Source organism: Eleutherodactylus coqui, chromosome 10 (assembly GCF_035609145.1).
Source record: "Eleutherodactylus coqui strain aEleCoq1 chromosome 10, aEleCoq1.hap1, whole genome shotgun sequence".
NCBI lineage: Eukaryota > Metazoa > Chordata > Amphibia > Anura > Eleutherodactylidae > Eleutherodactylus > Eleutherodactylus coqui.
Genome location: NC_089846.1, coordinates 64,412,391 through 64,430,425, shown reverse-complemented (window position 1 = coordinate 64,430,425; position 18,035 = coordinate 64,412,391). Strand labels below are relative to the sequence as shown.

The 18,035-nt window shown below is 42.7% G+C and overlaps 1 protein-coding gene across 5 annotated transcripts in view; it reads left to right on the top strand.

Annotated features, from left to right (window-relative positions):
• The first annotated feature begins 3,800 nt into the window (after positions 1-3,800).
• Positions 3,801-18,035, top strand: part of DMPK (DM1 protein kinase) — a 51,812-nt gene continuing 37,577 nt past the window's right edge. For all 5 annotated transcript variants that reach the window (XR_010786963.1, XM_066581157.1, XM_066581156.1 and 2 more), the window contains exons 1-2: positions 3,801-4,342; positions 12,043-12,134. Coding sequence is in view for 4 of the 5 variants with exons in the window: in XM_066581157.1 (XP_066437254.1) it covers positions 4,210-4,342; positions 12,043-12,134 (225 nt within the window). In the remaining variant the exon portion in view is untranslated. The remainder of the gene's footprint in view (positions 4,343-12,042; positions 12,135-18,035) is intronic.

Sequence of the window (18,035 nt, the reverse complement as noted above, 5' to 3'; positions counted from 1 at the left end):
GAGTAGCGGCGAGAAAAGCAGCGTGAGAGTTAGAAGTGGCGAGAGAGAAGCAGCGAGTGAGTTAGAAATGGTGAGAAAAAGAGAGAAAAGCAGCAAGAGAGAGAAGTGGTAAGATAGAGGAGCATTGAGAGAGAGAGAAGCGGCTAAACAGATAGATAAAGAATCGGCAAGAGAGAGAAAGATGCTGCGAGAGAGAAGCAGTGAGCTAGATGTGGTGAGAGAGAAAAGCAGCAAGAGAGAGAGGAGCGGCTTGATAGAGGAGCATTGAGAGAGAGAGAGAGAGAGAGAGAGAATCAGCGAGAGAGAAGCATCAAGATAGTTAGAAGTGGTGAGAAAGAGAGAGAAAAGTGCAGAGAGACCAAGAAGCGGTGAGAGAGAAAGGCGTTTAGAGAGAGAGAGAACCGTCGAGAGAAAGCGGCAAGAGAGAGGTATTTGCTCCAAATACACTCTGAATAATTACTTAACCAAGCAGATTTAGAAGTTCACAACAACCATTTTTCCGAACACTTTATGTTCACGTAGCGAGCATCTAGTAATATAAATACGGCACCATAATCAAACTCGAAACATAAATACAGCACCAAAACCAAGCTCAGTACAGAACTAAGCAATTGTGTTGAGGGATGCTGATGGTCTAACAGAGATTCCTTGGAACATCAAAGTGGAGGATACATAGCCTGGAGCAGGATGAGTCATGTAGTTCCACAAGATGCTGTCGCTTGAAGGAAGAAAATCATCTGACCGGGTGGACATAAGAGGGACAATTGCCCCCAGCCTATATCAACCAGGTGCCCATCCTACAAGCTGGTGGTCAGTGCCCTGTACAACCCAGTCCCACATAGGTAAGAGGGTATGTGAGTGAGTCCCTATAAGAGTCCATTCCATTCGTCTTCTGCCCTGCTCATCCTGCCCTTGGCATTTGTTGGTGATAGGATAGCTGAAAGTAGGTTCATAGAAATGACTGTAACTACAGTGTGTGGAGAGGTTTCAGTTGCACGTGTTTTCAAGTACTTAAAGGGCTTACAAAGGTAGTCCATCTGGTATATAACATGACTGAAGTACATTAAGGGAGCCCTGTGATTGGTTTTGCATTGGGACTCAGAAGCTTCAAGTTACACTGCTAGGTTTTATCATAAAGGTGAATGAGAATATAACTAATATAACAGAATTTAAATGTAAACTTGGCCTGCAATACCATGCCTGGCCCCTGCATTAATTCCCTGCAGTGGGAAAAAAGGTTTACCCTGCAGGAGGTAATTACACTGACCGTGACCATGTCTTTTAGGGCTTATTCCCATGAGCGCATATACGGAGCGTTTTCACACCTGGGCATATATACGCTAACCATGTGAAGCATTGGTTCGCAATGCATTCGTTCACATAGGTGATTATATGGCAGCGTGAAAAAAAGAGCATATATGCGGCCGGCGCATATATGCTCAGCTTAAACATAGTTCTGGAACTATGTTTTGGCCAATATACGCCGGCGGGTCCCATAGACTCCTATGGGAGCAGTGAAAAAGAAGGGAGGGGAGGCATTTTTGCAGTGTCCACCGCTACGAAAGCTTACAGGCGCCTCTATATAGGCACTGGAAGGCATCCCAAGGATTTTGACAGAGCGAGGGTTTTCCGGGGTGTGGCGTATGTTTTCGCTAAAAACGACGCTCGCGGTCGTGTGAATGGACGAGAAAACGCTGACCGTGACCGCGGAAAAGCGCTCATTCAGGTGCTTATACGGAGCCGGCGTGAAAGTGTAAAAACGCTGTCACCGTATATCCGCTCGTGGGAAAGAGCCCTTAGCCTGTAAATTACCCATTAACATCTGTGCTGCTACTGGGTAGTTTAAGGGCTAAAAGGCATAATGACAGTCAGTGTAATTACCTCTTGCCGTAACCCTTCTCTCCCCGCTACAGGGAATTCCTCGTTCTCCCTTGGCCAGCTCGCATAGTCTTCCATAGGAGTCTATGGAAACCTGGCGCACCAAAGATAGGTCGGGTCATATCTTTTCGCACGGCAGGGATTTGGAGCTGCTGAATTTCAGTTGTTGAAGTCCTTTTTTTGGTGGAATGCTTTTTGTGCGCAGCTAAAATTCCTTTGTCTAAATATTTCCATAGGAAACCATTGATTCTATTAGCAACTTTTTTCGGCGCGCCTATATCGCGTCAGAGGGACGCTCATCTAAATAAGCCCTATAGTATCAAAAGCTTAGAGTCTAGTTTAGAAAACTATTGCCTATTTGGGAATTCTTTGTTAACCCATTAATGACCATAGTGTTTCGATTCTGAAGGGCTAAATACTTTTGTGGTGGTTTTATAGCTCTATTTTCCTTTTGGGCTACTAAAATTATTTTTGCAGCATTTTTTTTCTTCACATAAAAGGCATTTTATAATAACATTTAGCACTACATTTTCCCTTCCTTTTTTGTTTTATTAGGGAAAAATGTGTACAAAAAGAAAAAAAAAAAGATTTTAATTCTAAATTTATAGTTCTTTATGCTTAAAATGACTACATTAGCACTAAAATAAAGTACAGGAATGGGTTTCCCGTTTTATTGTAGACATTTTGATATATAATATGTGTAATCTTAGACTATAAGGTGGCTAAATTAATGGTTTGGGTTGGTGTGGGCGATTTTTTAAAATGAATTTTTGTATATATTGTTTTGACCTATTTGTCCCTCAAGCCACCATATAAGACCTCTGGGGGACATTCAGAATGTCATTTGTTTATTTCACAATTTTCCACTGTAAGTGGGGCATCCATAGGAGCTTCAGTTATAGGGAAAAACATCCCTAGCGATATTAGACACTGACAGAGCTAGTCATGGGTCTGCTATGATCCTGCAGCTTTGCATTGCGGGGGTGCACCTTGTGATCACGTGATCGCTGGGTGTAATAGAGGAAACAGCACTGCTGCTTCCTCTATTCACTACATAGTGCTCATTGAGTGCTACGGTATGTAGGCTGCAAAAGAGAAGGCAGAGGCAATTATAAACTACTACTGTCTTCTTCTTGGGGTCCTCAGCAGTCTCTGACTGCCGAACACCTGATCTAGTCCTGCTAGATTGTAGGAGCTTTAAACCCATGCCATAAATTTACAGTACTTAGTCCTTAATGGGTTAATGAAAGAAGTCCCTTGTTTAGGATCCCCTTCTCTTGACTTGAGTGGAAAGCAGGTTCAAAGAGTGTCTCTCACACTGGAGGACCTGATCTGTCCTGTATTAGATTAGCATACCATTAATTTAAATGAGTACAGTGTAATACCTAATTTTCCCTGTGGGGGAGCTGCAGAGAAATGAAACACTGCCAGTATCTACATAGATTACAGTTTATTGCTAAGGATTCCAGCAGGAAGACACTTTGTGATCTGCTTATTGTCAAGGGATTGATTTAACAAGTGAGGACTGTCCAGGAAGTTATACCCTGTTAATAAAATGGCAAAGGAAAAGTGAGGGGGAACTAGAGAAGGAAGACAAGTGGTGCCATAAGTTATGATGTAGATGTTATTAGATGAAAAACATCTGGGTTGTGATAAGAAACTACAAGAAGAGGAGAGGAAGGGAATGAGAACTAAGAAGGATGCAGCAGCGAGAGAAGTCTGGAAAACAGATGACTGGAAAAACCTGATTGGGCACGACAGGAATTAACTGGAGAGAGAGAATGAGTTGACTTTGAGTAAAAAGAAGTGAGTAATTCAAGCTTGTAGGAGTTAAAGGGACAAGGGAGGTGGAGAAGGGGGGTTGGATAGTGACAGGAAGGAGGGAGAAAAAGGGTGGGACAGAAAACAGAATTTAGAGGATAGGGAGAGAGAAGCGGAGAATGAGGATTGCCCAGTAAAGGAATAAGGTGGGAGAGAACCTGCTAGATCAGAAGAGCAACAAAGTGCAAGAAGTGTGAAGTTTCTAATGCAGAACGTGTAAGATGTCATTTCACAACTAGTTCATAATGCCTGCTGCTTTAGGAAGAAGTATTTGCTTGTAGCCATGAGAAGAAATTAAGATTGTCTATTAGTGATCGATAGATATTGGCAGAAGACAACAAGGTAACGACCATACATCATTAATATCAAGGGAAGAAGTTCATACAGCACATCAACCATGGTTTCCTATAATATTTAGCCGGAGTGATAAAATTCATGGGCATATGATGAGCTGTCAGCCAATGTGACATGGACAGGTGGCCGTGAACATCGAGTATCGGTACTCCTAGGATGGAGCATACACTCCTGCCACCAGCTCTCCTGAATCTGGATGCTCTGCTGGATCTCATGCTCTGTGTGTGTCATGAGTTGGTCACCTCGCCATTGGTCACTGAGACCCATATAGCAGATTTCCTGCACTGGGGTGAGTGACTTCTTTGATTTGTTTTACATGTTTATGTGAGCAGTCATATGCCACCGCATTGTCAAAAATAGAAAAAAAACAATTTGGCAACACGGTTTAGTTCTACATCAGAGGCATTTAGTGCAGATCCTGACCGAAATAGCGCAGCATGCTGCATTACTTTGTCCAGAAAGATGCTATGCGGCATAACGAAAACCTGATTGGACCCCATTATAGACAATGTGGATTCATTTCCAACTGACAGTCCGTTGTTCTGTTTTCGTGACTGAACAAGAAAACAGAATGCCAAATGCAAGTGTGAACTTAGCCTAAGCGAATCAGAGCGCCAAAAGTTGAGTTCTGCCAATTTGTGAAGTAGGATTTAAAGCTATATGCACATCTGCATTGGAGCATGCTGCGCTATTTCATCTTGGAAAATGCCAGAGGTCAGGACGGAATTATAATCATTGGGGTCCATATGGTGGCATTCGTTTCCATCCCAGAATAGATCCGGAATTCCGTTTTCTTACTTTCATGAAAGAACAAGAAAACGGAAAGCCAAACAATAGAGTAAACCTAACCTAAAAGTATGTGCAATTCACTTGGGGGTGACGATTCACATCAACTATTTCATTCCTGTTTTTTCTCCATATAAGATAATAAAAGATGGCAGATGTTTATTTTTTTTCAGTGATCTGTATATAGAAGCTGTTTCTGTAACCTATTTACCATAAGGTTCTACAGTATCTTATTTATACACTATATATGTTGTTTATACGCACACTAGTCTGACTGGAAGGGTTGGTTCATAACACAGGGAGTGCCGGTGTCTGCAGCATAACGCCCTGTAATTATAGATATGTCTGGCTGCGGCATTGATTGACACAATCAGAGTCCCTTCCCTAATATAAGAGGGTATATCTGACTGTAAGATTAGGATTCTTGATCCGACACACCTTCCACCCGGGAAAGAAGAACAGAGGGTGGTCTACACCTTCTGCATGTTGGCATAATTAGACGGTACTTTGAAGCGTTGTTCTCGAGCACTATGCCAAATGCCTCCTGGGAGTTAGTCATTGTACTATGACAGGAGGCCAAAGAATGCAAATGAATACCTCCACCTGCCAGCCAAAACTACGACCAGGACTTTGTGCCTCCTCCTTTAGATGGATCCTGACAAATGCAACTGCATTCTTATAGTGACAAGAGTTTGTCCCAAGAGTAAACCCATCTCCTTAGAAGACGGTCAATGGTCTGCTCCTTTATTTGCTGTTCTGAGTATTATGCCTTATCCTCAACGTGAAGCTTCTCCACCCAATGCAAGATCTGTAACACCCCCCCATACTCCCCTAAACTGCTATGTATAATACCGGTGGCTTTGGAGTCTTTGGACCCCGTAAGGCACCAAGGCCTGAGTGCAACTGTTACCTCTGCACCCCTTATAGAGGTGACCATGCAGTTTCTCTATCCAAGAGAGTGAGAATGAGTTAATTCCCCAGACGGGGAGGTAACACTATTATATTAACCATATGTGGAGTCTGTAAGAGCAGAGACTGACACAGTCCATATAAGGAAGAGGTCTTACACTTCTCCCCCCTGGACTAAGTGCTCATACCGCTGTCCCCACACCCAGTAATCCTTCATTGCTCTCCTGGAATATTGCACTGGTTGCCCCTTGCCTTAATTCCATAGGTGGCTGCATCCCCGTCCCCTTAAATGAGTATTTGTAAGCTACTTTCCCTAGAGCCACCAACACCTGGAAATATTGCACTATGTTCAGTTACTATGTACATGCACTATCTATATTTGTAGATATACATAGTTATCTCAACCTGTCACTAACTTCCTTTTATGTTCACTTAACCCTCTGATTCGCAGGTTGTACTTCTCAACACGCAGATAAGTAAGTGAGAGAAGGCCTTTGGGTGTGCATAGTCCTATTTAGATGATCAGGAATGGGTGGTCTACTCATTCAGGTGGTCAGGATCTGAGCACTTATCTTCCGCACTAGGGCGCTCAGTATGAGTCTATGCTTTCTTAAGCAAGGTATCGGGCTGAGAAACTTGGACCAATATTGCGCTTTCCAATATATGTTTTTCACGCCAACGCGAGGCTTTCGTCATTCAAAAATGCCTCGGATCACTTCTGTGAAATTGCGGTCCTCAGGTGCACGTTTCACGGGCATCTGAGAAACTCAAGTGTTTACCATCGATTTCAATGGGAAATATCACATCACATGGCATGGGAATTCCATGCGATGTCTTTTAAGGCTTCATTGATAACACTGGGCGAGGCGTTCCGAGGGAACGTCAAAATATAGCACGTGCATGTGCTGCGATCTCATGTGCATAAGTCCATTCAATAGAATGGAGTTGATATTTGTGAAAGTTTTGTGCGCAACACACAAAACTCGCGTGAGATTCTTGCCCGTATGGATAAGCCCTCAAGCTGTCAACACATTTTAAGATCAATGCTAGAAGAAGAATGTAAATGGGTCGAAAATGTAATTTCTCAAGAATGAACTCTTCAATCAACCAGATGCAAAAACTGTAGTTGTTAGGCAATTTAAACCTAGCAACCAGATTGTCCACCGTGACTCAGCTGATCATCTCAAGGATGGATTGACGCTTTGCAGAGAAGGGAAGAATAACTTGGCAAGCAGTCACTTCATACCACTCATTACTATCTCATATGGAGAGACTTGGCACTTGTCTCCTGATGTGTTATATTTGACACTGCTGGGGCCACGAAATTCACTTTGTGGTTAGGAAGAGAAAAAGAGCTAAATGATTGTAATACTTTGCACTCAACTGGTTACATATGTTGCCGTAACTGGTGAACCTTTACAACATTACTTTGGATCTGATTTTTTTGTCTTTTAAAGGAGTTTTACAGTAAGGCACTTTTATGACAGGTCTCTCATAAGACTCTGAGGTTTCTGTAACTTCCTAACCCTTTGCAATCCAATTTTGGATTCAGGGTTTCCTAGGGGGCTTTCTCTTTCTGCCATTATACAATGGTGCTGTCTGCTGGCTAGAGCAAGTACTGCCGTATAGGACATGCTGGAGAGGCCCCCGACAACAGCGTGGCCAGTAATATACAGTAAGAATACCCTGCTGGACGTCTTCCGACATTGGAGCTGTACAATCTTCAATCAGAATGTCTTCAGATGTCAGACAGTGGATTGGAAAGGGTTAAAGTGACTTTCCGGTTTTGGAACAAAATTCTGTCCCAGGAGACAGCAATTGTTCTTCTCTGACACTCCTCTGACTTGCCGGTTCCAGCTTTCCAAAATTGCTTAAGCAATTTTCTAAGTATGTAATACACATTTATGCACTGCTCTCTGATTTGTCAGCGTTGATTACATGAGCAGCTCTGGCCAATCAAACAGCAGGTATAGTGTATTAGTAGTCTGACACTACTAATGCATGTATTAGGTAATCTGCATCTGCAAATCCTGCATGGTCCAAAACAGGACCTGGAATGGGTAGATTGGAGGGTTGGCAGAGAAGAACTGCAGGTAATTTTCTCCTTGCCCACTCCTCTCCCGGGACAGAATTTTGTCCTGAAACTGGAGGATCACTTTAATTTTAGTGGAGTGGGGGACATTATATGTTTGGCCTGCTCTTCATTAAAACCAGGTGCAGGGAATCCTTTGATATTGATGAGTCCTAAAGGCCTTGAGCCCTCCTGTCACTCCTCTTTCTATTGACAGCTCCTTGAAGACTGGATTCACCTATTGTAATGATGAGCCACACAAATTTTGCAGCGAGTTATTGGCCACAAATTTATTACTGGTGAAGCATGTTAAAGAAATGAGTTTCATCTTTAATAACCACATCACAAAGCCTTTAAGATGCTTCTATATGTGTAATTCTAATGAAAGTAATCACATCCCTAAATTAGAAAATATGTACTAGTGGAAATGGCTTGTTCTTATTCTCTACCTGGTCTTCTATTTCTGTTCTTCCTCACCATATTGGTTTCGAGTTTTGGGGCTTATCTACTTTGCTAGCTCTTTTCTATGGTCATTCCTTTCAAAGCATGCTTATGGGTCCTGCACAGTGTCACACGGAGCCCCTACAACTACGTATTTTGTTGCCCTTGTATAGTAATATCCAGGGGCGTAACTAAAGGCTCAGGGACCTTGGTGCAAAAGTTCAGCTGGGGCCCCCCTCCAACTGTACCTGTTTCCGTACGCATACCTAAACATATTTCTTATCGGCCAGTTGACAGAACATGCAATCATTTTTTATGCCAGATTCTGTTTGAATTTGACACCTCTATGAAATCAGAGCAATAATGTTGTACCTTTATGGCCTATCTGCTCTTCTCTTTACTTAGAGCTGTGAAGAACGCATTGCTTCATGAAGTTGCCCAAAATTTTTTTTCCTAATATTTCTCATGATTTTCAGATGTGTTAAAATTTTATCTAGATGTTTTTTTAGAATCCATGCAAGGACACACTAAACAAACTTATGATAAGTCTTAGCAAACTTTATTCTTTACCATTGTGGTACTACTAGGTCCGTTGTCTAGAGAAAAGGTTAAATGGGCTAAATAAAGGGGCCCATACAACTTCAATAGTTGTTGGCCAAGTGCTCATTCACCTGACAGCTATGTCTTCCAACATCTTGTGACTCGGTCAATTCAAGCATTCATATGTTTTCCATGGAAAGAGTATAGAAAGCCACAGCCAGTCAGCTCTGACAGTGGCTTATCTCCAGGAAGAAGAAAAGGATCAGATGTTGAAATTCAAATGCCCAATCCTTCTCCCCCCCCCTCCCCGATATCACCTGTCAGGTGGCCCCCATACACATGCGACAATCATTTAGTCTCAACAAAATCATAGAGTTTGGAAGATTTTCACTAATGTGTATGGGGCCTTTAGTCCTTATTGGTTGTTAGGCTACGTTCACATGTAGTGGATTTTCTGCAGTGGAAAAACCACTGTGGATTTTGGTGTGATTCTGCATCAAGATTCACGTCGAAATTTGCATGTAACATACATTTTGACATGGATTTCATCCCCTAATTTGAAAAAGTGAAATGTGCACTGAAAATCCGCACCATAAATTGATATGCCGTGGACATAAAATACGCGCCACAGAACCATTTTCATTGTGGATTTTTTTCTGCAGTATACCCAGAGAGGCTATCAAAATTGGGATTATTACCCTGGAAAAAAGACGGCTAAGGGGTGATCAAATAACCATGTATAAATACATGAGGGGACAATACAAGGATCTCTCCCATGACCTGTTTATACCCAGGACTGCGACGGTAGCAAGAGGGCATCCGCTACGTCTAGAGGAAAGCAGGTTTCATCACCAATACAGAAAAGGGTTCTTTACTCTAAGAGCAGTGAGACTGTGGAACTCTCTGCCTGAGGAAGTGGTGATGGCAAAATCCATAGAGGAGTTTAAGAGGGGACTAGATATCTTTCTGGAGAGGAAGGATATTACAGGATATAAATCTTAGGTTAATTGTTAATCCGGGTATACAGGCAGGTAGGAACTATTAGAGGTTGATCCAGGGATTAGTCTGACTGCGATTAGAGAGTCGGGAGAGAATTTTCCTCCAAAAGGTCTAATTGGTCGCTGCCTCTTGGGGTTTTTTGCCTTCCTCTGAATCAACAACACAGGAGGATAAACAGGCTGGACTAGATGAACATTGTCTTCTTTCGGCCTTACATACTATGTTACTATGTGGATGAGATTTCTTTACATCTCATCCACTTGGCTGGTACTATAAAATGCTGTGGATTTTTCACAGCCAATTCTGCAGCATGCCTGCCACATGTGAACATACCCTTTCGGTTATTCAGTCTGGCCATACATTTTTGATGACACTGGGTAAAGGATGGGATGATCGATCTTTTTGGGGATGTTCTTTCAAAGAAAGATTGTTTGTTGACTAGACATCCTTCATCTGACTACTAGATGAAAATTTCATATGCAGCCAACTACTTTGCAGATGATGATGGTGTATCATCAGTCAACTAAAATGATTGTTCCTTCCTGAATTTCACCCTACAAGTGATCCTTGAAATCATCAATTATCATCAGCTTTAGGATGATTTCACACGGGCGAGAAAATCATGCGTTTTTCACCTGATGGGAGAGTCAGTAAAAAAGCAGATTATGAAACAGATGATTTACAATGGTTTCCTTTCTATCTGTGATGCTTTCACTGATGTGATGTTGAGAGAACAAAAAATCACGGCATGCTCTATTTTTCTGCTGTGTATAATTTTTTATCTCCCATGTTTCCCCATGGAGCCTCCTTTTTATGGTATCACAACGCAACAAACTTGCGATGCAATTTTAACATTAGAAAGTCCTATTAAATTTGGCGATAAAAAACACGTGTTTTTATCGCACAATTTTATCGTGGACAGCAGTAATGGGATGCGAGATTATTCTTAAAAAAAGCATTGCTGTCGCCCAAAAATCATGGGAACAAAGGTGTGACTTTGCCGTGACTTTCTCAAAATCGCGATTGCCCATGTGAAACTAGCCTTAGTCTAAGGCCCAATGCCCACAGGCCTATTTGCACTGCGGGACCCGAAGCGGGCATTCGCCTCTGGATCCCGCAGCAAATACTGCCTATGGACATACTATGGAAAACACTTTTCCAAGCCATGAGTGGAAATCAAGTGCGATTTTCCACTCATGGGAGGAAAATCGCAGCATGACCTATTCTAGTGCAGGCCTCGCACAGATGGCTTCCATTGCAGTCAATGGATGTCGTCCGTCCCGCGTCGAGTTGCAGCAGATCCACGTCATTGCTGGCGCGAGTCTCTGCACTGCGCATGTGCGTCGGTACGCCAGCCTGCACATCCACAGAGCAGAAAGAAGACAAGATGACAGGTACGTGGGGGTCAATGCCGAGGCACAGGGTCTGATTCCGCTACGAGATTTCGCAATTGGAATTACGACCTGGCCGTGGGCATTCTGCCTAAGGCAGGGGTGTCAAACTCATTTACACTGAGGGCCACATCAGCATGATGATTAGTTTCAAATGGCCGTTTATAAGGGCTTATTATCAGTAGTAGGCATGGGCTAGTATCCATATAGGTGTATTTGCGCTCTGTACTACACACATAATGCAAACTGCTTAAATACCATGGACTTGCATTGGGGTATTCAGACGTGAGTTTTTAATGCACATGAAAAAAATGGCAGCAAGTCCTTGAAAACATCCAACCTTCTATAAATGACGTTTGAAGAATTTTGCGTTAATTTGTTCACTTCATCTGGATTAGGAGCTCTTGACTATTTTCCAAGCAAGTGACCTTTACTTTATAAGAGCGATGTAAGACTCAGTACTTTGTGTATAACAATGGGAAAGATCCAGAGCTCTACATCTCCCGACCCTGAACGAACATAATATATCATGGTCCTGATGGAGCCTTCTCCATTGACAAATGAAGGTGTCTCTCCCTATGACAAAAAGTTGCCTCTGGCTTCCTTGACCTCCGTTGTAATGCTCTGCCTGATGCTGTATGGTTTTCTGTGGCTGCAGACATCTAATATTCCTGTATTGTATAGCAGAAGGTTGGCTATCCTGATGTCTTATCGTGCTAAGGACATAGATGTCCTGATGTCTTATCATTTGGACATGGACAATATATTCCATGTACTGTACATGTGATAAATGCTGTGTGCAGGAATCAGATTCTAACATTTCCATATAATATACACATTTCTTGGTCACAGCTGAACCATTTGTCCAGAACATACGGGAGCAGAAGATGAAGAGAAGTGACTTTGACATCATTAAAGTGATTGGACGGGGAGCGTTCAGTGAGGTAAGAGCTGCACTTCATATATACACTGCTCCAAAAAATAAAGGGACTACTTAAATATCGCAGTATAACCCCCTTCAGGGATATCAATCTGTCTAGTTAGAAAGCAGAAGAGATTATGAATCAATTTCTCCAGCTTTGGTGCAAATGTAAGTGACAACCGGAGCACCAGAGAGGCGACAGCAAGACCTCCCCAAAAAGGGCATGGCGACAATCCCTTTCTCCTTTCTGACTGATTCTTTTCTGCCTTTTGCTGGTGTCCTTGTCACTACCGGTACACGAGGCGCTACCTGCAGCCCAATCAGGTTACACAGATAGTCCGGCTCCTCCAGGATGGCGCATCCATACTTGCCGGAGCAAAAAGGGTTGCTGTGTCACCCAGCACAGTCTCAAGAGTATGGAGGAGGTACCAGGACACGAGCGAAGAGCTGGACAGGGCTGTAGGAGGTCATCAACCAGCATCAAGACCTGAGGAGCGCTGCTAGAGCCATAGAAAATGACATCCAGCAGCCTACTGGTCTGTATGCAGTCATACACAGACCCGATGATGGCCCGATATCCCATAGTGGCCCCTGAACTCACGGGCTGGCACCATGCAGCTTGACTGGCATTCTCCAGAAAACACCAGAATTGGCTGGTCCACCATTAGCCCCTCGTTCTCTTCACTGATAAGAACACTTCACACCGAGCTTGTGGCAGACTCGGAATAGGCAACTTAAATCTTTCATTCATCGAGATCCAATGTCACATGTTCCCTTAATTTTTGTGAGCAGGGTATGTACATATCCGTATAATGACTAATCTGTGTCTAATGTTTAACGTTGGCATGTAAATAATGTTCTGGAAATACTGCTGTAGATTTAAGCATTAAGTGTAAAAATGGATTACGCTATTTCTAACTTCATTGACTTTTCTGCTTTTGTTAGAAAAACCTTCCAGGACTGTGAGTTGCTTTGCACTAGTTATAGGTAGATGAAGGATCTCTCTGTATTAGTGATCTCTCCTACAGTCAGCATTAGATGGGGTTGTCCTAGCGGCACCTGCTGGGTTGTGCGCTCTGAGTGCCAGGGGTTGCCTACAAGCCACTCTGCCTTGCTCAGAGTATTTAGAGACAGGGCTGGGGTGAAAAACTGGGTGAAGCAAAGCCTATCTTTTCCTCTATGTTACCCACTGCTGGACCTCATGAGTTTGGATTTGCTCTGCATATATGTTTTCATATTACCCCTTAAATAAAGTTGTCTCTTTATTTCATATAATGGCCTTTTACAGGTGCTGATAATCCAGCAAATAAATGTTTGTTACTGACTATTGTCCTCTGTCAGGGCAGCAATCGGCTGACAGTTGTTGGTGGATTGTATTTTTTATGTGGCCAAAAACAATTGTTTGTCAGCAGCACATCTCCTCGTGTAATCAGGGAATGTGCTGCCACCAACAGACAAAATGTACGGAGTCGTATTAACAATCATTTGTCGCCATATAGTTTGCATCAGTCCATGTAAAAGGCCTTTTAAAGGAGCACAAATTGGCTTGTTACATCAATCAGCACTCTTTCAGGCAGGGGTCTGCTGGTGTAGAAGGACCCTTAGAAAGTTTTAGAATGCAATCAGATTTAATCTGTGGAAGCCTTGCAGCAAGTGTTCAATTTCCCTGCAGCACCACCAAAGGAGGAATGAAGTACTGCATAGTTCCAAATGAAAGTGCACCTAATTTTCTAGCTGATTATTCAGAATAGGCAGCCATGTGTGTATATGGGAGGGGGGTGGGGAGCACTATTTCTATTACTTGTAGCCTACATTTTTAACCAATTTTCCACCCTATAAGCTGCATCTGTAATCTTTTAGTTTTCTTTAGCAGTGCATCTGTTTGAGGGCGCCCACCCACTGGCGATTTTTTTCCCTGCGAAATTCGCAGCATTTTTTTCTCTGCAGGGGTCTATGGGACTTGTAATGTTAAAATCGCGATCGCGCAAAATCGCGATTTCGCGGTAAATTGCGATTTTGCGCGATCGCGATTTTAACATTACAAGTCCCATAGACCCCTGCAGAGAAAAAAATGCTGCGAATTTCGCAGGGAAAAAAATCGCCAGTGGGTGGGCGCCCTTAGTCAGATTCAATTTTGCTAGTTATCACAGTGTCCATCATATTAACACATATTGCCTTAAAGTGCAGTAACTACATAAGTAAATGCTGTTTGTATCTGCTCTTGGTTGTGGTTAATAGGGAGTGATGCATAGCTTATTTCCAAAATAGTAGGATAGTTGCAGAATGCTTGGAGGAGTATTGTTTGTCATTGTGGAGAGCGCTGAGATAACTTCTTATGAGCTATGCAATGCTCCCTGGGAAAAAGGTATGCAAATAGGAGATGTAAAACTGCCTCCACAGCACCACCTACCCTATAAATCCATGTCTAACCTTTTCACAGGATTTACAACATAGCTAAAAATATAAGGCAAACCAGAGTCCTCTCCTTAAGAAAGTACGCCCATCTACAGACAGCTGTTTCGTGTTCTTGTCCCTCATAAGTGTAAGCATGTTTTATCAGCCCTAACTGCCAAGTTTGCAGTTATTTTACTTCCCTACTGGTAATGAGGAATCAATGATTCGACCGGGAATGTGTTATAGCTTGGCAAAGCATCCGGCTTAGGCTAGTTTCACACGATGGGGCGTGATATCAGGCCGTGAAACTTGACCCGATATCACGCTTGTGCAATGTCTCCCACTTTGGAGGATTGTCAAATGTTTCCCAATGTTTTCAATTGCATTACACTTGCGTGCACATCGCACGCCATGTGATGTGATTTCTGTCCCCCTTGAAAACAATAGGACATGCGTTCTGAGGGAACGCCCAAAAGCAGGCTATGCCACAATTTTTTCTGGCACCACAATGCGATGCAGGAAAAAGTCGCTCATGTATATGACCCCATTCAATAGAATGGGGTTCATAATCGTGCAAGATTTGTGCGTCTTGCAACGCACAAATCTTGTGTGATTTTCTTGGCTGTGTGAAAACGGCGGACTTTCCGCCGGCAATCTTATGCCAGAGACTAAGCAGCAAAGTGGACGAGATTTGTAAAAATCTCGTCCACATGCTGTGGACAGTCCGTTGTGGCCAAGCCAAGCTGAAACTGACATGCTGTGTGGAATTCAAATCCCAAGCATGTCAATTGTATCGCCCTTTCCGCTGCCGACTCTCTCCTCTCTATGGGGAGAGACAGCTATAGTGGAATACAGGCGGACAAGCCGCTTCAAACCTGCACCAAACGGCATGGGTTTTGAAGCTGCCTCTCTGCTGCTTAAATCTTGTGGAATTTCCATATGGTCCCGCTGCGGATATTCCATGAGATTTCCGCGGGATTTCGGTCCCGTTGGAACGTGGCCTTAAAGTGCATTTACACAGAACAATTATCATTCTTAAAAATCACTGAATCGTTCAAATTTGAACGAAATTGTTCAGTGTGAACACAGCCAACAATTATACAATGAATGATAATTTGTTCACATGTCATTCATTTCATGCAAGCATGAAATTCGTTGTTGACTCATTTGCTAATTGTTCAGGTAAAACACAGATAGTTCGGTTGTTCTTATTCACTGGAATGACTGAATGAGGGCAGTTTCTGATAAACGTGTTTTTCTACCCTTATGCGGCCATGATAATCACGGACGCGTAACGGAACAAAACGTAACCACCGATTTCAATGGATTTCAGTGATTTCATTTCCACTAGCGGTATTCTCGCTCGTTAATATTACAGCTGACAAAAAATAGGATTTGCTCTGTCTTCCCGCACAAAGTGTATACGACGTGCAGGAAAGATCGAGCAGGACCTACTTTCCTGCGTTTTTTTTCAAACTCCTGCACTATGGCACAGAGTTTGAATGGCTAGCGAAGGGGAAGAAATTTCCCTCGTTCAGGCGCAACTACACTCCGTACCGGCGAACGTAGTTGTGTCTACAGCCGTCTGAAACTGCCCTGATCCTGTAAAAAAAAAAGGTTTTATCTTTGTGTTTAAACTGACCACAAACGATTATCACTATGTACCCCAGAGCTGGATTCACACAGGCATATTTGCATACGTACGGTAATATTTGTGCAGGAAAAAGAACACATCTGTATCTCATTAGACTACCGTAGTTAGCTATCAAGTAGTGCATATTTTTTTTTGCCGTGTGCAAATGCACATGCTATTGCGCGCTGGGAAAGTACAGTAAAGTGCGCTGATGCGCGTGCAAAAAAGCATTGTTCGTTCCGTTAAGATGCTACATATGTATATGCTTGTGTGATTCCGGCCATAGTTAGGATTCCTAGTTGTTGAGGAAGTGCGTGTCCAAACACTGAGGGTCAGCCTCCGGTTTACACAGCATGTTGGGTCATGATGACTTAAAGTATCAAAGTATTATAGAGAAATGGAACCTGGTTTAAAAAGTGAAGTCCTGTTGTTTGTACTGTGCTGGAAGAGCAGCTTCCCATTGGTCGTCAGACAGGTACGGTGAGTTTTTATTCCCAAAATCTAGGTCAGAGAAGCATTTCCCATGACCATTAAGTTTATGCCGTGCTATCATTGTCCCTTTTAAAGGATTATTAAAAGAAATGTGTATGAGTAGTAATATAAGTGGCCGAGTGTTGTTCAACCGCTTCCATGCAGAAGCTTTATTTGTGATGGGCAGCTCAAGTAATTAACCCGAGGTATTGAAACAGAACTTAATGTTGGTCTGCCTGTCAACATCTAAAGCAATATCGATTTCCTGAGGGGGAAGAAAAACATTATATTACAGGTTTTTCACTTAACTTGCGTATAGTTGCAATAAAAAGTAAGTGAACCCTTTGGAATTATTTGGATTTCTGCATTGTTTACTTCTAAAATGTGGTCTAGTTGTTAGGCACAATTACAGACATACACCATCTAACGAATAACATAAGACTGGTCATACCTTTTATTGAAAATGGTTGGAGAAGTACATTTGTGTTTTGAAACGGCCAGGTTAGAGGGCTGGCCTTAACCCTATCAAGATGCTGTGGCACGACCAGAAGAGGGCTTTGCAAGCAAGACATCCCAGAAATATCAATGAACTAAAACAGATTTGCAGGGAAGAATGATTTAAACTTCATGCTCTATTTTCAGGCACAATTGTACACCGAAGGCCTCCGTCTGCACGAAATCACGCCCGGAACTGCGCGATTTTGCAGGGTTAAATGGGCCTACTAGGTCAATTTACCTGCCAACTTGTCTACTAAGTAGGCTGTCCCACGAACTCAAACATGGCACTGCTGGGACTACGCTGATGTGAGTGCTCCGGCAGTGCAATAAAGTGCAGTAAAGTGCGCCAATCGTGGTGCAATAGCCCACGATCATGCGCCCTAAATTGTGCATACACATCTAACGATAGCGAACTAGTGATATGCGCTTAAGCCCATTTGCGGACCTCCTAAATCTTATTTCATGCTACAGGAAACATATGGTGAAGGTGATTGTTGCTAACGGGGGATCTACGGATTTTTCAATCAGAAGGGTTCACTTAGTTTTTCTCCCTACACTGAGGATGATTACTCAATGTGCTCAATAAAAGACATGAAGAGTACAACTCGTAGTGTTTTATTACGGTAGTTACATTTACATTACATTTGTCTAAAATTGTTATCTAAGTTACAATCAGACCACATTTTACTAGTAATCGACGCAGAAATCCAGGTCATTCCAAACGTTCACTTACTTTTTCTTGCAGCTGTATATCCAGAGTTATGGCCTGTATTATAGTTTACAACTGCATTCACAATTCTGCTGGATATCATTGGAAACAGTCAACAAGCTTGCTGTTGGATACACTCTCAGGGCTCTTTTACACGAGCGTATATCGGCAGACCGTTATACGCTACAATGTAAGGTGTAAAAACTTGTGAATGGGCA